We start from the raw sequence: 19,864 nt of genomic DNA, 5'->3' as shown, positions 1-19,864 counted from the left end.
TCGAGATAGCTGTGCGCAGTGGAAACAGACTGTTACAAGCTATTAGCCTAATCTCAAGGGGCACATCCATTGAAAACCGTTCCGATTTAAAACTAAGTAAACTAAATAAAATATTTCGAAGAAGTTTCGTAGAGGATTTAATTAAATTCCATATTAATTGGAAACACCTACCTTCTAACAATATTCATTATTAAATTAATACAATAGATCCCTCCCAAGTCAGAAAATAAATATTTAACATTTACATGTACATTTATTCGTATTTTGCGAATGCATATAGTTGTGTGTAGACCATACTATCAGCGGCTTATAAACATGATCAACAAAAATACATACATGTGTTAATAAGAGTACGATAACAAGAAATACATAAGTGATCTGCGGTCGTGCCGGAGCTTTGATACCCTTTTCAGTGCGAAATAGAGCTGTTCATTTCTATAAGGTCTTTTCAGCGTGTATAATGTCTGGTCTAAAAGGGATTCGCTCGGACACAAGGCGATAGTTAGTAACGACAACTTACAACCGTAGCTAATGTAAACACGTATAGCTGCAGTTGACCAAGTACTTAGTAGACGATTAAAGGTATTGCATTAGCTAATCACCGGATAATTTGAACTTCGCTGTAGTAGTTTGTGTGGGTGCTATCAATCGATTCGCTTAACAACTAGCTGGTGAACTCTGTATGATGTCGATATGCGCTTCACGAAAGGAACGTCCGCACGAATCCCTTGATGTCTGCGCGACACATGGGACAATTGGCCACACTGGGGGCGCATTGGTTGCAGGTGGCTAAACAGGTCGGAAGAACAGGAAATTAGCTACAGCTCAAGGTACATGATAGGTCAGCGACTCACCTAAATGGCCACAGGGCAGGAACACCACGCCAACCTCCTCGTCCAAGCACACCTTGCACAGGCGTGCATCCTTAAGCTGGCGGTTTTCTTCCTCTAGTGAGAGATTTCCGTTCGGTGTGGCCACCGACATCTTTTGTAGTTCGTCAGTGATATTTGAAATATTCGCTACGGGAGCTGCCTGTGGTTTGACTGGGATGGAATCGGCCACCGCTACTGGCACAGATGCCGCCTTGCTAGTGGTGGCCTGACATGGTTCAAGAAGAGGAGCACTTGGCTCGGGTGGCTCACGAACCTCCAGTGCAGCTTCTGCGCCTGCTTCGTCGAAAATGGCATGCAATAGTTCGTCCAACGTGGCGAAAGCGCAGCCGGAGCTAAATAGCTTGCGCTGAATGGCATTGCGCACAACTCCTCCATCTATGCCCAAGGCTAGGGCCTCCTTGGCTGGCGCTTCGTCCATCAGTACGTCTGCCTGGAGCGATGGAGCTGGAGCAGTGGCTGGCGGGGAACTAGCGTTGGCAGCCGTTGATGCGAGCACTTCGCTCACATATGCTGGACCCTTGGCCAGCAGTACGAACTGGCACTTTGGCGACCACTTGGCGTGCTCGAACCACGGCTCATCCTCCTTCTGCCACGAGCGCAATCCAATGTTGCAGTGGAAGCAGCGCACCTGGTCGCCTATTTTCTGATAATATAAACCAGCCTGGGCCAAAGCAGAAGCAGGCTGGATATTGGTAATGGGCCAATCGGAGAAAGTTCGCAATCTGGCGTCCACACAGGCGTACTTTGGACGCAGTGGCAGGGTGGTGGGCTGGATGCCCAGCTCATCCAGGTTCTTTCCGGTGGCAAACTCTATAAGTGGTCCCATTTGCACACGAGGACACTGTGGAAAGAAGCGCTTGTGCTCGTCGAAGGCGTTGTCGTTCTTCTCCCATTTGGCAATCACTCCGTTGCACCAAACGCACTTCACGTGATCTAGGCGGTTAAGGTAGTAGAAACCAGCCTTCGCCAGAGCCTGCGGCGTGATGTTGGGATTCTGAAAGAAAGATGGTGACATTTTCAATTAAAGTTGATTGAGTTCAAAAAATTTTAAACTACTCATGAACAAAAAAAATGTCAATGTACCTCACTAATCCTATTTCTCAACTCGTTTCGTGGAAAATACGTTAAGCTGAGTTTAACTAATTTCAAAGAACTAGTTTATTGCTCCAACTGATTTCCAAACATCTTTCAGTTGAATTGTGTTAATTTGGCAGCTTACATATTTCACAAGACTTTTCTTGTTTGTATACAAAAGGTTTCCGAGATTATTTCGAATGGGATTTTCCTGCGCTTATTTACGCTACATTTTAACTACGAAAACAAACTTACATATGTATGTACCTACAGTAAGCTTGAAAGTGAAACCATATAGTGATTACAAAGAGCACGCTTTGGTGAATCACCAGAAGCAAGCGACACCAGCTCAGGGTACTCACCGGCCAGTCCTTGAAGGTTTCCAAGCGATTGGCCTCCAACAAGAGATCGGGACAAGCGCAAGACTCCGGGCTGTCCACCACGCTGTTGCCCTCCTTGTCGTTCTCCTGACTCCTCGGCACATTGCCGCAGTGATTCGGAGCCAGAACCATGGAGCAGATGGGCGAGGAACGGCGATGGCGCTCCGCCACCTGATCGCCGTACTCCCAGCGGTCGATGCGCACGTGGCAGAAGTGGCACTCGGCCTCCAGCCAGTTACCCGTGGCAAAGAAACCATTGGCCACCAGATCCTCCGCGGAAACGGGGGCATTCAGGGGCCATTCCCCAAACGTCGCCAGGCGAACGCTCTCCAGCTCCATGTGCTGCTCCGTCATCGTGGGGCGACTGTTTTGGATCCCAATGGATCCACCAATGATGTAATGTCACCAAGGGAACCAGCAGCGAGCGCAGACGAAAATGAAAACAAGGCAAGGTAAAAATATAAACTTATTGTAGCGATGTAAAACCCTGCATCGATGTTTTTCGATAAACGTCAATGTTTCATCGATGACATACCGTCCTAATGAAAACTGCTTGGCGAAATTAGGGGAAGCAGTTCAGCTTAATAGTCGGTGTATCTAAAACCAAGTAGTTTTCTGGTATTCACTGAGTGTCGTATAACAGCCAACTATTTCAACAGCTGTTCGAGTAACGATAAAATGAACCAAAATCTCTTGTTTATATTTTGTACGTTATTTATTTATTTCGAGTTCTTCGAGTATTGACACATTTATATTTCCACAGTGCTCTGCGCCGCGCACGGTCAGGCGGAACTCTCCGGGCTACAAAGTGCCCTGCAGTATTTCGGACTATTTGGGACGGCGGATTCCCTGGGAATTTCCCGTGGCCAGTGCCATTATAGCTTCAAGACCATTTCCCTGCTGGAAGAGCGACGCATGTGTGCGCCGGATGATGAGCACATCCTGCACCTGAACCAGCTGCCACCGGTGCGAAAGCCACCTATTATGATCAAGTGCCTGCAGCGGGAACCAGAAAATGAGACAGCAACCGAGCCGAGACTGCTGATAATGCGAAGTGCCAAGGAGATATTAAATCTGCTAAAGCCCGTGGGCAATGCCACCAAGCGCCACGAGCCGGGAAATTGTGTGGTTGTTCACTTTTGCACCGCAACCAGCTTGGAGTGCGCTCGTGTCGCTCCGGTGGTAAACCTGCTGCCCCATTACTTCCCAACGCTGCCCATCGCCTATGTGGACGCCTATGAGTTTGGTCGCTTGAATGCCGAGATCGGTATCGTTTCGCTGCCGACACTGATGATATTCCACCAGGGCAGGCCGCTAATCAAATACGATCCATCATGGAAGGACTCGGAGAAGCGCAGCTTTGCCAGATTCATTATGCGTCACACCAATGTGAAGACTGTTGATCCACAGGCCATTGATCCGGCAATCGTCCTTCGCTCAGAGACCGAGCCGCTGTCCAATAAACCCATTGTGGAGACGGATTACTATTTGGGCCTCGCCTGGGCCTTTATACTCGCCTGCCTTGCCAACTACCTGCGTCAGACGGTCTTCTGGAAGCAGCTGGTGGAGATGGTGCAGCGCAATTGGCGGGAATCGGAGGAGACGCAAATGGAGATGGTGGACTAGTCAGTTAATACGTTTAGTTCTCAATTAGTCGCATAAGTAGAACACATTGGATTTACTATTATAATGTAATTACCATTTAATTAAATTCACATCAACATTTACTTAGGCCTTACGAATTACATGTATTGGGGAATTGGTAATTGTGGTTTTCTATCGTTCGGAGCCTTCAAATCGCTTGTGTTCATATGCACGGTAACTGGCATCCATAATTTAAAGCTTAGTGGCTAACAAAATCTAGAAACTTGAGAATTAATCAAATAATTCAAACTTATAAATACGATTTCAAATATATTCCATTACTTTCATTGAATTTTTTTTGATTAGGTGTGAGAGTGTAATGATTTCGGCGTTGAATAGTCACAATTGTTTCAAGTAAGTGTAAGCAAGTTGATCTATATCCTGCGTGGGCATCAACAGTAGCTTAAACTTGTACAATTTTCAGTGTTGAACTGAGGGCGACTCACGCAGGATATATGACATATGATAGAACTAGTAAAGAATTATGTGTTTGTTAAAAATATTTGAAATGGTTCTTCTGCTATAACGTAAAGATGCTCTGGAACAGAACCCAACGCTTGCTTCCCATTGTTTTTGAGTGTGCGGTTTGGAAGATGTTGGCATAGAGGTGATCACGCTGCTACTACTGCTTCTTGCCGCGCTTGCCCGCCTTGGAGGAGCTGGCCGCTTCGTCCTCCGTGTGATGATGCTTTACCGCGCGCTGTTGGCGCCTCGGATGGGCGGCATAGGGATGTGGATGTATACTGGTGGGGGAGCAGAAGCAGATACAGATATTCATTAATTAACAGAAACGATTCCAATAATAGGCATACAAAACAAAAGGTACATATAATCTTTCGTACACAGGCCAATTCGAACGCAAGTGAAAATTTGAAAACAGGAAGAGAAGGTCAAAGGAGCAATGATGGATGATGTAGGCAAGCGAGTGATGGATTCGTAGGATTCGCGCATAGTGTCGCTAGTGGTGGCGCAGCAACAGCAGCAGCAACATGGTTCAAATTTTGATTATCGTCGATGGCCAATTGGGCGTCGTAGCGTAGTATGGTAAATCGTCGAGTGTGGGCTCTCGCAGATTGTGGTCTACATGTCATACGGATAGGCGATGCTCTTTCGGGCGGGTCAAAATGCGAGAATGCAGACAGAGAGTTAGATGTGTGTGGGAAGGTGCGGCCTTACACGTAGCTTGCGGCCGTAGTGCTGAGCTGCCGGCACGGAGATGTGGTGTTGCTGCTGTTTGAAGTTCGAAGTTCTTGTGGCGATGAAGCGGAGCGTAGCGTTGGTGCCGCCTTCGGTTAGTAGAGTGCATGTGGTTACGTCGAAGCCAGCCGAAAGCCGAGTTTCTCGTCGTTGACTTGATTACTTATGATATTTATCTGGATTAGCATAGGTTTCGGTTTATGTATTTGGTACTGTATCCGCTCTACTTGCGGTGGTACCGCGAATTATAAAGACGCCAATCTCTGCATGATTTGGAAAGTACAAAATGTTGATGGAGAAGAGAAGAGAGAGCGATATGTCGTTAATACACTTGGGTAAATGGTATATTACAAGATCAAATCGTTGCTACCCATGAAGCCTATGTAGAGTTCGAATACAATAAACAATATTGGTTCCATTAAATCAAGAACGTTGTTGTTAAAGCGTTGTCAACCATTTATCGGACCACAAAACCCTTGCATCGAACTTCGGCTGTCCGAAGACGGTTTTGGTTAGGACTATACAAGCAGATTGAAATGAGATTCGAAGCCGATATAGTCTATGTAACTAGGTTAATCCCGCATTGCCGGCTCCAGCCGAACCCAACTGAACAAACCTTGGAGAAGTGGACACCGTGGCCAGCGGCGAGGATGGGGGTGTCCTTAGTGGGCGGCGCGGCGTGGCCAGGCCATGCCCATTTCGCAGATACGAACGACGAGAGCTCACGTAGTTATTGTTGTTTCCGTTGCTTGTATCGTAGATTGCTGGCGAGGATGTTGGTGCTGCTGCTGCTGTTGCAATGTTGCCACTGCGGCGATGTCGTAGTTGTCGTAGTATGGAATCGAGTCGAAGAAAAGTTGGAAAAGATTACAACAATACTTTTGGGGGGTCGGGAATATGCTAGTTGGCGATCCAGTTCATTCAACGCGAAGCTTTTATACGTCGTGAGTGGGTGAGATCATGGCGAACGAAAGGAGTCGTGGGCAAAACGAAAACTGAACAAACGAAAGATGTTGAGAGCTTAAGTTGCCGCCTACCTCTGTGCATTTTATGATTTCGATTCGTTTCGTTTGCACGCAGTTGGGAATGTGATTAGCAGAAATTTATAGTATGCAATTCGGTTTGTTTTATCGGATAGTTAGTAAAATATACTGTATTGACTTTAGATTTAGTAATTATATCTGCAAGTAAATACAAACGTTTCAATTTAGCAACAGTTGTGTGAGAGGAGTTGTGGTTAGTTGAGGGATTCTTTGGATCGGGCTTCAGCAAAAGCTATTCGGCTAATCCTACACAATCACGCGCACGGAACAGGGACTCGGATGTGGATGTGACGTTATCCCTTGCACTCACCTGTTCTGCGGTGCCGTTGGCGCAGTGGAATAATGGCGGCCCGCGGAGGAGCGAACCGGCGGCTGCTCCTGGATCACACAGTCATCATCTTCGTCGTCGTCCTCCACCGGTTCAATGGTCAACGTCGAGGTGTGAGCCGCTGGACGGGCGGGCATGATGGCCTGCATCCCACCACCACGATGTCCTGACTGCACAGCTCCGCGTGAAGCGCGCGAGGTAAACTCCCTGTCAAATTGCTCGGCTTCCTCCTCCTCTAAATTGATGAACTCCTGCCTCTCCTCCAGTTGTCCCGAACGCATGTCCTGCTCCTTCTCAATAATGTGAGCTCGTTCGCCAATGTGGTGACCAATGGCCATCTTCTTCAGTCCAGTGCGCGAGTCCTGCACCGTCTTGCGGGTCTCACGAACGCCTCCCGGTCCTGTTTTGGTACTAGTGCTGGCCTGGTAGATCTGAGGACGCCCATCGGGACCCGAGGACATGGTCATCACGGTGCTCTGGCAGAAGGATGCGCCTGAATTGGCACCAATATCTGCAATACAATAGTTTTGGATGGTGCTCTTGACGGGGCGAAAAACCATTGAATACTCACCAGCGTTCAACAGGCGATTGAAGTTAGGCATCATGGGCATGCCAAAGAGTCCCATGGCTGGCATGGCCGGCATCTGCGGACGCTCCATGAGGGCGTTCTGCTGGAAACCCTGATCGAAGGGCGAGACCTGCATGAAGGGATCGGGCATGAAGCTGTTCATCAGGCGGTTCATCGAGCGCATCTGCATGTTCATCGCGTTCATAGTGTGGTTCATGTGGTTGCTGCAGAGAAAAGATGACTTGGTGAGTAACTTGGTGATACTTGACTGAATTACGGGCATTACTGGGGCTCCATTTGTGTACGGTCACTGGTTGATTTGTTTTTACGTTTTCGTTTCATTATAAACTGAGCCTAAAAGTGGTGTTTAACACAGCCAAACTGAATGATTTGTGGCTAGATAAGTGATAAAGGCAGCGTAGCCTGCTGTGTTTTGCTATATGAAAGAGGCTCCGATTGGCTATTCATGGGTCACTTTGCGGTTGGGCCTTATCTAAAGTCCCAGTGGCAGGGGGAAACCTTTGAAATAGCGCCTGCCTGTGAGTGCATTTTCCCCAATTGCATTTCCCTGCGGTCGCTCGATTCAAATTATCGATTATTACGTCTTCACTTCACGCATGCTGCACACTCACGCACACACACACACACACTGGCACACTCAGATGGTTACCGTTCATTTTGGCACGCTATTTATTGCTAATTTTTGGGCACGCATGTTTAATTGACCTGGTTATGGGGCATATGGGCCAATTATTGATTTACACCTTGTTTTGCGATTGTTTTGCTGTATTTCCACGCCCCAAAGAGGCTTCATTAGCTGCACACGTATGGAAATATAAATGGGGCTTCTGCAGGGCGAGCCGCATTGTGTTCAGTTTTTTGCGGAATTTGGTACTTACTTCATTAGGCCAAGATCGTCGTCGAAATCGCCCATCAACGCTCCGAATAAAGACATTTTTCTGGTTTGTGTTGGCTTTCTGTTGGTGGAATTTTCCTCTTTCCGTATGCAGAATTTTCACGAATATTTTCTTTAACAGTGTGCCCGTATCTTGCTGGCTTAAATATGCCAGCGACATCTACAACTAAAATACATATCAGCTCCGAAAAATACCAAGGCCGTTATATTTAAAAATTCATTAGTTTTAATTTTTATTTTTAAATATTTATGATTTTAACAAGCTATTATACAAATATATACGAAATATATGTAATGAATGTATACATTATTTTAAGCAGACAATGCTTTTTTACTAATATGTGGATATTTATTTATTTAACACAAATTAAAAATAATGGTATCTTAAATCACGCATTTTAAATGACAATTTCAGACTTGAATTATTCTAAAATATGCACAGAAACTTGAACTTGCTTTAACGATTGTGTAAGTTATAAAATTACATAGTTAAAATGTACTTGTGCCCTTTCTCAAGAAGAACTACCTTTACCTATAGCCTATGAGTAAATAATTTTATTTACAAATAAATCATAAAGAATGGCTTATAAATTCCAATGAAACGGCCACATAAAGAAGTTATTTTAATTAGGAAAACCAGTTAGTTTGATGTGCTATGTTTTCTAAATGTTCATTTGGTATTTATTATTGTAGTAATATAATAAATAATAATTTGTTCGATTAATTTGTTCGCGTTGAGCTTGCAATGCTTTCAACATTCCTTAGAGATAGACCTCCGCCTGCTCCTCAATCCAATCGATGTGGGAACTGACGCTGGTGTAGACACCCGGGAATCCTTCCCTGCCGCAGCCCACGCCCCAGGACACCACACCCACGAGGACTCCGTCTACGACCAAGGGTCCACCGGAATCGCCGTTGCAGGTGTCCTTGCCGCCCTCCAGATAGCCGGCGCAGAGCATCTCATCGGTCACCGTGTAATCCTTGGTCAGATACTGTGCTCCACAAGTGCTCTTCTCGACGATCTCCAGCTCAACGGCGCGCAGCATGGCGGGCAGCGCCTCATCCTCCTCCGTTCGCTTGCCCCAACCACTGACGACGGCATGGGCACCCGACGGCGGAGCCTCCAGGGCGACAGCAATGGGTTGCACCAGGGCGGAGTACTCCAAGGTCTCGCGAGTGATGATCAAACCGATGTCATTCACATGTGTCTTCTTATTGTAGCCGGCATGGGGGATAAGCTTGCTGACCTTCACGCCCTGCTCCTCCAGATCGGCAATGGAGTTCTGACCAGCCACGATCCGAATGTACGAGGCATAGCGTCCCTTGATGCAGTGGGCGGCGGTGATGACCACCTTAGGTGCGTAGATGCTGCCACCGCAGATGTGGAGCAGCATGTAGGTCTCCAGCCGAACGGACACCTGGTACGGATAGTCGGCGATGTCCGCCTGATCGCCACCCACAATGTGGGGGCTTATGGAGGCGGAATCCGTGTGGATTACCAGGCCAAGTAGACCCAAAAAACACAAACCCAACCGCAGCGACATGGTGAAACCTTAAAAGTGGTGCGATTTGGGCCTCTTATATAGAGCTGAAGTAGCCTGCTTATCACTTAACACCAAAATGGCGAATCTAGCGATCATCCCTGATATGTATGTATTTTGGATTTTCATCAAATTCTGCAATGATATCGTAAAGTTTATAGGACTCGCTGCTCCATTCGTTTTATATCCATTATAAACTGGGCGGTGGTTTTCTAAAGACCCAATGGCCACAAAGCCAACTGGCCAGCTAAGGAGACCCCAATTGGGGATTATCAGCAAAGCAATCCACTGAGTCATCGATGGACTCTATTTCATTTGCCACTGAACTTTACTCGTCCAAAATGGCAAAGGCGTCTAGCCGTTGAGTGTAATCTCAATCACGAAGTGCTCCATGGAATCGTGTCTTCAGATAAGTGGTGTCGGAAAGGCAGACCGAGATTTATTTACTATATTCATCCGTGGTGCACGAGTATCCGCGGCAAAAAGTACAAGAAGTGCTGGTCTAATCGGGCTGATTGGCATAATAATAATTGTTAATAATTAACCTGTTGATAACCACTCTTAATCGGCAAAAGCGCAGGGCTATCACATGTCCAAGACTCTTGAAATCGAAATATATCTACCAATATGACTGACCAACTGACTAAACAGAACTAGGAATATTCAGTGATTAATGAATGAATAAGAAAGTTTATTCGTTTGAGTGCCGTAAACAATGCAGTATTGGTTTAAGACTAGCAAACGTAGAAGTTTCGCGGAAATAAATGCCGAATATATTTTGTAGAATTTATGATGACGTTAAAAGCAGCAGGTTGGGAAAGTGCAAAATCTGACGACTGGGACAGTAAACATGAATGATTGATGTAATAAACATCTTGAAGAAGCCCGTCTGCGTCGTTCCCATATCCGCTCAAAGTTCGATCCGCTGGCACGCGTCTGAAGATCTCGCACTGACGACTTTCCCCACTCGGATCACTGGGATTGAAGTGCCACTGGCATCCCAAAGGGTCTGTGATCCCATGGAGCAGCATAGGGCAGCTGGAGGAGCGGTAGGAGGCACATCAAACAAGCGCAAAACGGATAATTGATTGCCATGCCACTTGCCATGCCACTTGGCTTCTAGCATCTAGCATCTAGCATCCAGCATCACCTCCACTTCTCAGCTACTTAGCACTTCGAGTGCCGACTAGTTGGCAATTACTACGTATACTCGATACACTCGGTCGGGTATCTTGCGGATAGCCGGGGTATCGTGGATTCGGGGATCCGGGGCTTCGGGTATCCGGGGACTCTAGCGACGTAGCACGTACATCTTTTTCTCGGCGAGTTCAAGCCGAGCTTGATCGGGCCAAATCGGTTATAAATAGACGCCAACCGGCGGAGGTCCCGCACTCGTAGCTCATCAGTCGCCGGATGTGACTCTGGCCAACAAGACCTCATTACGGATATAGCCCAAATTGAAGTGAACCTAACTGGTCTATGTGTGGATTAGGCCAGTGATTATTTTGGCAAGGACTCTTGTGTGCATGATTGAAGATCTATACAACATTTATTGACTATACGAAAGGAATACAAATACGTGACTAAAATGTTTGTGGAAAAAGTGGTGAGTGTTAAAAATATTTCCCCGCAATTTGGCAATATCAAAAAGGATTTATGCTATGAAAGTTTATAAATTAAAGGAATTATAGTAAAGTGAAATGGTAAATGGTGGTTTTGACGTTTTCGATTTTATCATCTGAAAGTGTAAGAATTTTTGAAAGAGTTAAGAAGGATGTGTGCATATTTTAAAGGATCAAAATCGTAAATATGTACATTACTTTAGGAAGAGTGTAAAGATTTTCGATTCCATCATCAGTAACAAAGTGAAATATTTTAGGTTTGTAACTTCATAATTATTTATGCTATCCTATTCAACTATCAATGAATTTGGGACTCAAAGGGAGCATTTCCAGAAATGGCATGAAATCTTCAGCTTCAAGCTCAAGTGTTTAACTAGATTAACTTACCATTTTTGGTAACTTTGCCAGCATTTGAATCACTTTTAAACGGAATTACTTTAAAGCGTTAGATTTGGGCAGTAGGAGCAGCTCAACGAGCAGCCTCTCGTTTCGGAAGACCATTATGATAACTTATGGAATTAGTGGGAAATAATCATGATGTATATTTATTAGTGGCCAAGTGCCAATTGGAGAGCAAACACGCGGGTTCTGCACACCTCGCAGCCTGGCTGGATGCGCCGTGCCCAAAAAAGCAATACAAAATAGGTAATAGGTAATAAGAAATAAAGGGGGAAAAATAGAAGCAGCCGCTTGGAGTGGAGCGGAAGCCTTCTGGACGCTTCAGCGGTTTCTGGCCAAACACGAGTATTGGGCTGATTAAACAGAGGTACTGGGGTTGTTGGACCTTGTGCTCGGCTCCCCTTGAGAGTTCCTAATTACGCCAAATAGTTTCGGCGTGGAGCAGGCGTGGGTGTTACGGATCAGATTCGAACATCAATAGTATTCCCAGTTTGATCACCCAAAAACCTGGCCAGGCAACAGAGCAAATTGAGTGATTGTGCGTGCGGGAATACATGCCGAGCTTTGATATCCGGCACATGGGCAACATGCCCGCCAATACCGCTGGTCTGTGGAAGCGGGTGACCTTCCTGCTGGCCCTGCCCGCCATTGTCCTGTGCGCCGCGAACGCCTTCTCCGGGCACAAGCACGTGGAGCGAGAGCCGTTCGCCAAGTACGAGTACCTGAGGCGCCGCACCAAGCGATTCCCTTGGGGCGATGGCAATCGCAGTCTGTTCCACAACGCCGAGGTGAATGCTCTGCCCGACGGCTACGAGGATGAGATGGCTGAGGAGGATTAGCAGCGCCCCATGTCCATTATTTTACTTTTGAACTTATTTTACTAGCAACTGATGGTAAGATCATTCGCACTAGTTCCTACTGCTCGCAATAACTGAATGGTTGCCTTTAGAACAATCTTGGTAAATTGATTTTCGGATTACCATTATGATCGTTGGCTGATTCCTTGCCCGCAATAAATTAATCATTGAGATCTGAGTCAGTCAACTGGTGGTTTCACTTGGCCCTGAAACCTGTCGCATTTGGCTAATGGTTGCGGCTCTTACTCTTGTCCAGAACCAAACAATGGGGTTTTTGGGGGTATTGGGGGTAAGGGAGTGGGGCGTAGGCTGGTGTGGGAACTGGGCAACAAAAGCCTGTCCCTGGATTTTTGGCCGGTGATCATCATTTGTCATGTTTTGTGCTCATCGTAACCTGTTGCACCACGAAACACCGACTCGAGTGGGCCAGAAACCAAAGCAAACCAACACGTACACACACGTACATACTCGTATAAGCACGGTGTGGTGCTTTAATCGATCTTATGGATACACACAAATGATACACACGATACACACACGATACACACACGATACACGTACTTGTATCTGAGATCGCATAGCATCGCCCATACGCCGTGTTGGCCCAAGCAATTCACACCGCAGTTAGATACATAACTTATACTTTCGTTGCGATTACGATAACGTGTGTTTGCCGAAAACTTGCGACACGCGGCAAGGGCAAGTGCTCGCATCCAAGTTCGAATGCCTAAGTGCTCCAAGATCCCCAGTTAATTAGACTCCAGTGCGTAGCTGATGAAGTGCGTTCAAGAGCCCTGGGGACTGGGTTCTCGATAGCAATCCAAATATTGACCTATGCGTGCAATTATCCACGCGACTTGACCTAATGCATCTTCGTGCTCTTACCCCCCTTCCTCCCACCCATCACAGCTGGAGCGCACCACCAAGTCGGAGCTGTGCTCGATCCTGATCCTGCTGGTGATCAGCCTGAGCATCTACACATTCTACGCCACCCTGAACGCGTACCTGAGATCGGTGCTCCTCTCGCTGAGGCTCACGGGTCCGCCATCGCTGCCATTCCTGGGCAACTGCATGCTGGTCACGGATAAGGATGGTAAGATTCAATTAAAGATTATCAATCAAGAAAAACGTTTAATCCTTTATTTTATAGTGATGCGTCGATGCGCCGGCAAGGCCTTTGATCTTTATGGATCTCTAGTGCGCATCTGGGTGCTCCTCTTTCCCTTTTTCGCTGTCCTGGAGCCGGAGGATCTGCAGGTGATACTCTCGTCCAAGAAGCACACCAACAAGGTCTTCTTCTACCGGCTGATGCACAATTTCTTGGGTGATGGCCTGATCACCAGCAGTGGCACCAAGTGGAGTAACCATCGACGCCTCATCCAGCCAGCCTTTCATCACAATCTGCTGGAGAAGTTCATTGACACCTTTGTGGATGCCTCGCAGTCGTTGTACGAGAACCTAGATGCCGAAGCCGTGGGCACAGAGATAAATATTGCCAAGTACGTGAACAACTGCGTACTGGACATACTGAATGGTGAGTCTCTAGGGGATTAGCAAGCCATGATTCCTCCCTTAATCCCTGAACGACTTGCAGAGGCCGTTTTGGGTGTGCCGATCAAGAAAAGGGGCCAGGATGTGGACATGATGGAGGACTCACCGTTTCGCCAGGGCAAGATCATGATGCCAGCACGGTTCACCCATCCCTGGCTGCTGCTAGACGGGATCTACCACTGGACCAAGATGGCCAACGATGAGCTCAACCAGAAGAAGCGCCTCAACGACTTCACCCGCAAAATGATCCAGCGACGTCGCCAAATCCAGAACAATAATAATGGGAATAGCGAGAGGAAGTGTCTGCTGGACCACATGATCGAGATCTCCGAAAGTAATCCGGACTTCACGGAGGAGGATATCGTCAACGAGGCGTGTACCTTCATGCTGGCTGGCCAGGATTCAGTGGGTGCCGCAGTGGCCTTCACGCTCTTTCTGCTCACCCAAAATCCCGAATGCCAGGATCGCTGTGTCCAGGAGTTGGAAAGTATATTCGAGGACAGTAGCCGAGCACCCACGATGACGGATCTGCACGAGATGCGTTACATGGAGATGTGCATTAAGGAGGCACTGCGTCTCTATCCCAGTGTCCCACTGATTGCCCGCAAACTGGGCGAGGAGGTTCGCCTGGCGAAACACACATTGCCCGCCGGCAGCAACGTGTTCATCTGCCCCTATGCCACCCATCGTCTTGCCCACATCTATCCCGATCCGGAGAAGTTCCAGCCGGAGCGCTTTTCGCCAGAGAACTCGGAGAACCGTCATCCCTACGCCTTCATACCCTTCAGCGCTGGTCCTAGATACTGCATTGGCAATCGATTCGCCATCATGGAGATCAAGACCATAGTGTCGCGTCTGCTGCGAAGCTACCAGTTGCTGCCGGTATCCGGAAAGACCACCATTGCGGCCACCTTCCGGATCACACTGAGAGCCTCCGGCGGTCTGTGGGTGCGCCTCAAGGCGCGCGATCATCCGCTCACCGAACATTGATTACCATTGATCTAAGATAACTGATCCTGCGTTTCGTTACATTAACTTTAATTAGTATGGTAAATATGTATATAAATCGATACAATAATTTAAACACTTAGCTTCCTCTAGCCTAAGTACAGTTCCCTCTGACCGGAGGGAGTCCTTGCATATATATCCTACTGTGAGTGGGTGTGGATTGTGGATCCGCGATCCAGGATGCTGGGTGGGTGCGTTCGGATCCGCTGTCGCCTCGCATTCGCAGTCGCAGTCGCTTCATATTCGAGTGATATTTCGTAGAGTTTCTCTGGGGTATATTTCTTTTTTTTTACTTAAACAATGCTATATATCTGCTTTATCTGTAATAAAGTTATGCTCGTCGGCATTTAACCGACTTAATCTAGGACGTGATATGCTGCGTTTCGTTGTTGAATCGGTTGATGAGACGTCGCGCGCGTGATTCGCGATTCGCCGTCTCCGCCGTGTTCCCATTACCATTGCCATTACTGTTGCCATTACTGTTGCCATTACCATTGCCAGTGCCAGTGCCAGTGCCAATTCCAGTGCCCTTCCCATTGCCAAACTGCCGCCGAGCACTGGCCACCGTGTGCTGTTGGGCAAGACGCTCGGCCGCCTCGCGGACACGTTGGCTCATCAGCCGCGTTGGCGTCGCGGATCGCTGGGGCAGCGGAGAGCTGGGCATAGATCGCACCTGGGGGGGCTTGCCTTTGGAGGATCCACTGGGTGTGCTGGAGCAGGCGCCTCTACCGTTCCTGCCCGACTCCTCTGCTGCAAAGCGGAAAACAATCGGGGAGTTAGTGGTATGTTTCGTTTTAAAGAGCAAGCCCCAAACGGATCTTAAAGTGGTTTTTATGATCATGATCTTATATGGAGAACTTTGGTTATCTTCATCTTATCTTTAGTTACCAGCTTGTCACATATGAATATATCGTTAGATTGATAGTTTAAATAGTTGTTATGCCCGAAAACTAGTTAAATTTATAGAGATCGATTGATTGCTAAGTTAAGTAACTTAACCAGTTTGTATTAGTTAGTTATTAGATAAGACGCTTTCAAGTGTTTTCTGTTAACTCAATTCATCAAATCGAAACAGATTATTTGTATGTTTAAAATAATGGTTTTTAGACTTTAAGATCCGTTTGGGGTCACGAGCAAAAGTTACTTCTACTGATGCGTCCCACACTCGCCACCTTGGCTATTTTGTAGGACTCAAAGGCAAGCGGAGGTTTGTTAGCAGCGGATGCGGATGCAGAAGCAGGAGCAGGTGACACCTGGAACCTGTCCTTCAGCTGGGACACCTTCAGCTTGGACTCACACAAGAGGGGCTTGACCTGGGGCTTGGACTTTGGTTTCTCCCGCGCAGCACTATCCTCCAGTGACTTCTTGCGCATCTTGATGGTGTTGGTGAAGTCGGAGCGCATGATGGCCTCGCCCTTGGTGGGCAGCTCCAGGGTGACGGAATGCTCCGTGTCGTCGTGCACAACGGCGGGCATGGTGCTCGCCTTGGCTATCGCCTCCAGCTTGGACTTGGCCAGCGAGAGGAGCAGCGTCTCCTGGGCGCCACTGCAATTAGAGCACTCGCTGTAGCCCGAATCACTGCGTTCACTGCACTGCGACTTGTCCCGCAGCTTGAGAACGGTGCGCTTCTCCACTGGCGGCATCTCACCGCTGAAGTCGTCCTCCTCCTCGTGTAGGGATGTCATTTGAGAGCTAGTCCCACCACCGATGGCACTGGCGGTCAACATGCCCAGACCGGATATCGAAGGCCTCGGACTACTCAGCACTCCCATGGCGATGGCAGAGTTCCTTCGCGACACCGACAGATTGGCCATGCGACCAAGTGCACGGATGGCATTTCCGGTTTTCTGGATTAGCAGCGGATAGCAGAAGTGGGCGGGGTTAGAAAGGTAGCAGCATTTGGGATTGAGCATTTAGTTAGGATCTTTGGAAGCAGCGAGCTTGAAGCATTTACTAACCTGCCACTTGCGCCGAATGATGAACTTCTTCAGCTTGTCCGTGCAGATCTTGTTGTTGCTGAGATTATCGTCTGGGCGCTGGCTCAGCCACTTGGACTCCAGGCATTGCTGGGCGGTCAGGCGCTCCTCCTTGCGGTGAACCAGTAACTGCGAGATGAAGTCCTTGGCCTCTTGCGAACTGCGTGAAATGGTTTTTAGGATTGAAGAAGGTTAGGTGAAGATATGGCAACTTACACGCAGTCAAAGGCCTCGTCATCGTAGTCGTAGTCCGCTCTGGTTATGTTCGAGAAGGTTTCCACATCGGTATCGCCCATGAAGGGTGACAGACCCGAGAGTCTACAAAAATGAAGTTATAAATGATCCCAGAAAGAATATTCCATATGCTCCCACTCACAGCACGTAGCAAATGACGCCCACGCTCCACATGTCGGACTTAAAACCTATGGGCTCGTAGCTAATGATCTCCGGTGGTATGAACTCTGGAGTTCCAAAGAGAACGCGGACGGGTGCTTTCGTATCCAGTCGTTGGGCCAATCCAAAGTCAATGATCTTGATCTGGTGGCTGGTGCGGGTATGGCACATAATGTTCTCCGGCTTCAGATCGAGATGCACCACACTCTGGCCGTGCATGTAGGCCACTCCATCGCACACCTGTCGCAGGAACAGGATGCAGTCCATTTCGGTCAAGGTGAAGTCATCGGCCACCACACGCTCGAATAATTCGCCGCCAGTGATGCTGGGGAGTCAGAAAACTGGTCAGTGGTGATCCTCCAAAGATATGTATGGTAATACTTACTACTCCATCACCATGACAATCTCCCTGGGACTTTCGAAGGAGGCAGCCAGCTGGAGGAGCTTGGGATGCTGCAGCGAACGCATGATGGAGATCTCCTCGAGCACCTTCTGCCGATCCTGAGACTTGATGCACTTGATCACCTTGGCGGCCAGCAGCTGCTCCGGTTGACCGCGCTCCTGCACCTTGTAAACGATGCCAAATCGCCCCTTGCCCAGCTCCTCGATGATCTCGAAACGCGATTTGAAATCTCCACCAGACTGCACGCTCACTGTCGTCCGTCCAAAATGATCGCTGGCATCTGATGCAGTTCTCTGTGGCCTATTGGTTATCTGTACCAGTTCGCTGGCCTGGCCGGGTGCACTGCGTCCATGGACATTCTCGGCACGCACTCGGAATCGGTACTGCATCTGTGGCTGCAGGTTCTTGACCGTGTACGCTAAGCTGTCCACCACTCGGGTCACCAGCTGCCAGCTGTCCTCATCACCGTCCTGCCCAATGGTCTGCATCTCAATGCTGTGGGCATGCGACTTGTATTATCAATACGTGGAAGTTAGTTACTTAGTGTGAGGATACTTACATAAAACCTGTGAGCATACAGCCACCGTCGTAGGGTGGACCACACCAGGCGACGGCCACGCGATCTGGACCGAGGGATACGCTGGGCTGGCCACTTGGTGGCTCCGGAGGACCTTCCACTGCCACCGAGGCAGCGGCCGCCTCCACGCCGTAGTCGTTCATCACCTCCACCGTATACTTGCCACTGTCGTCCGCCGAGATGTCCGTGATGTAGAGCGTCGACTGCTGGCTCGTCGTCCGGATCGTCACATTGGAGCCCTCAACAATGGGATGGCACTGTGGAGCGAAGAGAGATTTGTGTGAGAATTGCATGGCTTACACTGAGAAAATGGTATAGACCTATTCGAACTTATGTTTCCCCAAAACTTGAAATGTACAACTAGTATAGTTTCAGCTCCAAGCAGTTTGTTTACTTGGCCTTAAGTGTGAAAACAAGATAAATTCGGCTGTCTCTTCAAGTTAAAGATATGTCTGATGAATTGCTCAGCTTGGTAGGTGATTTGTTTTGCGTGTATGGATGTAGTCAACCTTCGCTGGTGCGACTCGCCCAGATTTGCGGTTTGCAACCATTACGTAGCCAGTCTAGGCAATCGAAGCACCCTAAGCCACCCAAGCAATCCAAGCAACCCAACTGGCCCAGCGAACCCAAGCGAACAACACCGCAAACTGATCGTGACACAGTCCCAGTAAAGAGAGACCTAGCCTAAATGCCCAAAGCGAGACAGTGGGCTATCGAGATGGGGTGCCGAGTGGGCTTATGGCAGATAAAGAATATGGCATTCGAATCCGTAATCCTCTGGTCTGCCTGCTAGCTCCAAATTGGGTCAAGATTGCACAACACCACGCTCCGATTCGAAACCGGACCAGTTACCATAAGCCGACCACCGCCCTAGAGCTCGAGCTGTATGGCTATTTATATATTGGATATGATAATAAAATCTACTCACCGCCTTGTACCAGATGACCTGGGTGCCCGGGAATGGCTCGTAGCGAACGCTCAGCCGAACATGTCCACCAATCAAGGCGGTGCAGTCCTCGGGGCGCGTCGAAATGCAGCTTCTGGCCGCCAGCGAGGAGGAGGAGGAGGAGCTGTTGCCCCGGATGGCGGGCAGTACCAGGAGGCTGGTGTAGGTGCGGGTGGCGGGAATCCGACGGGACTCCGCCTGGGGATGCTTCACCTGCAGACAGATCTCGCCGCTCCTCGATGCGGTCACGTCGCGCATGCGCAGCAGCCGAATGCCGTTCTCTGGATAAGACTCCAACTGGAAGGATGGAAAAATTAGCTGAAAATTGCACATACACTGAGGGAAATGATAGCACTTAGTTCTGTAATTACTTTTCAATTAAAGAATTATTGTTCTTTAAGTGAGCCAAATTATTGAGCATTCTCAAAAGCTTTATTAATTGCAATTTCATTGGAACATAAACATCGTTGATTGAAATCTTCTGATAAATTCTTAGTTTTTTATAGGAATAATATTAAAACACTTTGAAAAGCTAAATTAGTTTAATA

At 48.1% G+C, this 19,864-nt stretch overlaps 7 protein-coding genes across 29 annotated transcripts in view; 3 read left to right on the top strand and 4 right to left on the bottom strand.

Moving 5' to 3' along the window:
- Nucleotides 1–233: 233 nt before the first annotated feature.
- On the bottom strand, nt 234–2,848 carry LOC6531511 (death-associated inhibitor of apoptosis 2). Its single transcript, XM_002092274.3, has 3 exons — nt 2,330–2,848; nt 855–1,887; nt 234–789 (listed from the first exon to the last, which is right to left on the bottom strand). The coding sequence occupies exons 1-3, from the start codon at nt 2,699–2,701 to the stop codon at nt 701–703; spliced, it is 1,494 nt and encodes a 497-aa protein (XP_002092310.1). The 5' UTR covers nt 2,702–2,848; the 3' UTR covers nt 234–700.
- A 60-nt stretch (nt 2,849–2,908) lies between these two features.
- On the top strand, nt 2,909–4,074 carry LOC6531510 (thioredoxin domain-containing protein 15). Its single transcript, XM_002092273.3, has 2 exons — nt 2,909–3,053; nt 3,111–4,074. Exons 1-2 carry the CDS (start codon nt 3,026–3,028, stop codon nt 3,971–3,973), a joined length of 891 nt encoding a protein of 296 aa, XP_002092309.1. The 5' UTR covers nt 2,909–3,025; the 3' UTR covers nt 3,974–4,074.
- LOC6531509 (myeloid leukemia factor) lies at nt 4,025–8,184 on the bottom strand. Of its 7 annotated transcripts, XR_001454261.3 has the most exons (6): nt 8,027–8,184; nt 7,131–7,351; nt 6,542–7,070; nt 5,805–5,996; nt 5,168–5,451; nt 4,562–4,734 (listed from the first exon to the last, which is right to left on the bottom strand). XR_001454261.3 is itself a non-coding variant. In XM_002092272.3 (5 exons), exons 1-5 carry the CDS (start codon nt 8,080–8,082, stop codon nt 4,614–4,616), a joined length of 1,119 nt encoding a protein of 372 aa, XP_002092308.1. In that variant the 5' UTR covers nt 8,083–8,184; the 3' UTR covers nt 4,025–4,613. The 7 variants fall into 7 exon arrangements, 5 of the variants coding, with proteins under 5 accessions (XP_002092308.1, XP_015051365.1, XP_015051364.1 ...); XM_002092272.3 differs by lacking the exon at nt 5,168–5,451 and having other exon boundaries at nt 4,025–4,734; XM_015195879.2 differs by lacking the exons at nt 5,168–5,451; nt 8,027–8,184 and adding an exon at nt 7,414–7,563 and having other exon boundaries at nt 4,025–4,734.
- A 503-nt stretch (nt 8,185–8,687) lies between these two features.
- LOC6531508 (trypsin alpha-3) lies at nt 8,688–9,607 on the bottom strand. The gene has a single exon (XM_002092271.3). The coding sequence runs from the start codon at nt 9,585–9,587 to the stop codon at nt 8,805–8,807; it is 783 nt and encodes a 260-aa protein (XP_002092307.1). The 5' UTR covers nt 9,588–9,607; the 3' UTR covers nt 8,688–8,804.
- A 1,366-nt stretch (nt 9,608–10,973) lies between these two features.
- LOC6531506 (probable cytochrome P450 4aa1) lies at nt 10,974–15,393 on the top strand. The gene is made up of 4 exons (XM_002092269.4): nt 10,974–11,190; nt 13,372–13,555; nt 13,613–13,996; nt 14,057–15,393. Exons 1-4 carry the CDS (start codon nt 11,173–11,175, stop codon nt 15,001–15,003), a joined length of 1,533 nt encoding a protein of 510 aa, XP_002092305.2. The 5' UTR covers nt 10,974–11,172; the 3' UTR covers nt 15,004–15,393.
- Nucleotides 12,042–12,640, top strand: LOC6531507 (cytochrome c oxidase subunit 6A1, mitochondrial). Its single transcript, XM_002092270.4, has 2 exons — nt 12,042–12,498; nt 12,555–12,640. The coding sequence occupies exon 1, from the start codon at nt 12,160–12,162 to the stop codon at nt 12,442–12,444; it is 285 nt and encodes a 94-aa protein (XP_002092306.1). The 5' UTR covers nt 12,042–12,159; the 3' UTR covers nt 12,445–12,498; nt 12,555–12,640.
- LOC6531504 (myosin light chain kinase, smooth muscle) overlaps nt 15,035–19,864 on the bottom strand; it is a 41,851-nt gene continuing 37,021 nt past the window's right edge. For 15 of the 17 annotated variants that reach the window (XM_039373380.1, XM_039373383.1, XM_039373387.1 and 12 more), the window contains 8 exons: nt 19,299–19,613; nt 18,353–18,627; nt 17,776–18,288; nt 17,374–17,715; nt 17,214–17,315; nt 16,980–17,157; nt 16,166–16,868; nt 15,035–15,771 (listed from right to left, as the gene is read on the bottom strand). In XM_039373380.1, coding sequence (XP_039229314.1) covers nt 15,383–15,771; nt 16,166–16,868; nt 16,980–17,157; nt 17,214–17,315; nt 17,374–17,715; nt 17,776–18,288; nt 18,353–18,627; nt 19,299–19,613 — 2,817 coding nt within the window. In that variant the 3' untranslated portion in view covers nt 15,035–15,382. The remainder of the gene's footprint in view (nt 15,772–16,165; nt 16,869–16,979; nt 17,158–17,213; nt 17,316–17,373; nt 17,716–17,775; nt 18,289–18,352; nt 18,628–19,298; nt 19,614–19,864) is intronic. The other 2 variants (XM_039373382.2, XM_039373388.2) reach the window with 2 other exon arrangements.

Source organism: Drosophila yakuba, chromosome 2R (assembly GCF_016746365.2).
Source record: "Drosophila yakuba strain Tai18E2 chromosome 2R, Prin_Dyak_Tai18E2_2.1, whole genome shotgun sequence".
Lineage (NCBI taxonomy): Eukaryota > Metazoa > Arthropoda > Insecta > Diptera > Drosophilidae > Drosophila > Drosophila yakuba.
Note: the sequence above shows the minus strand (reverse complement) of the source record. Positions and strands in the feature narration are given on the sequence as shown.

Bases quoted from the DNA above. Each gene is read 5' to 3' on its own strand.
- LOC6531511 (XM_002092274.3), bottom strand. From the start codon at position 2,701: ATGACGGAGCAGCACATGGAGCTGGAGAGCGTTCGCCTGGCGACGTTT. The intron at 1,888-2,329 runs GTGAGTACCCTG...TCTTTCTTTCAG, and splicing joins AAACCTTCAAGGACTGGCCG to AATCCCAACATCACGCCGCA. The intron at 790-854 runs GTGAGTCGCTGA...CGACCTGTTTAG, and splicing joins CCTGCCCTGTGGCCATTTAG to CCACCTGCAACCAATGCGCC.
- LOC6531507 (XM_002092270.4), top strand. From the start codon at position 12,160: ATGCCGAGCTTTGATATCCGGCACATGGGCAACATGCCCGCCAATACC.
- LOC6531509 (XM_002092272.3), bottom strand. From the start codon at position 8,082: ATGTCTTTATTCGGAGCGTTGATGGGCGATTTCGACGACGATCTTGGC. The intron at 7,352-8,026 runs GTAAGTACCAAA...TTTTCTCTGCAG, and splicing joins GACGATCTTGGCCTAATGAA to CAACCACATGAACCACACTA. The intron at 7,071-7,130 runs GTGAGTATTCAA...ATTGTATTGCAG, and splicing joins CAATCGCCTGTTGAACGCTG to ATATTGGTGCCAATTCAGGC.
- LOC6531508 (XM_002092271.3), bottom strand. From the start codon at position 9,587: ATGTCGCTGCGGTTGGGTTTGTGTTTTTTGGGTCTACTTGGCCTGGTA.
- LOC6531510 (XM_002092273.3), top strand. From the start codon at position 3,026: ATGAACCAAAATCTCTTGTTTATATTTT. The intron at 3,054-3,110 runs GTACGTTATTTA...ATATTTCCACAG, and splicing joins AAATCTCTTGTTTATATTTT to TGCTCTGCGCCGCGCACGGT.
- LOC6531506 (XM_002092269.4), top strand. The intron at 13,556-13,612 runs GTAAGATTCAAT...TTTATTTTATAG, and splicing joins GCTGGTCACGGATAAGGATG to TGATGCGTCGATGCGCCGGC. The intron at 13,997-14,056 runs GTGAGTCTCTAG...AACGACTTGCAG, and splicing joins CGTACTGGACATACTGAATG to AGGCCGTTTTGGGTGTGCCG.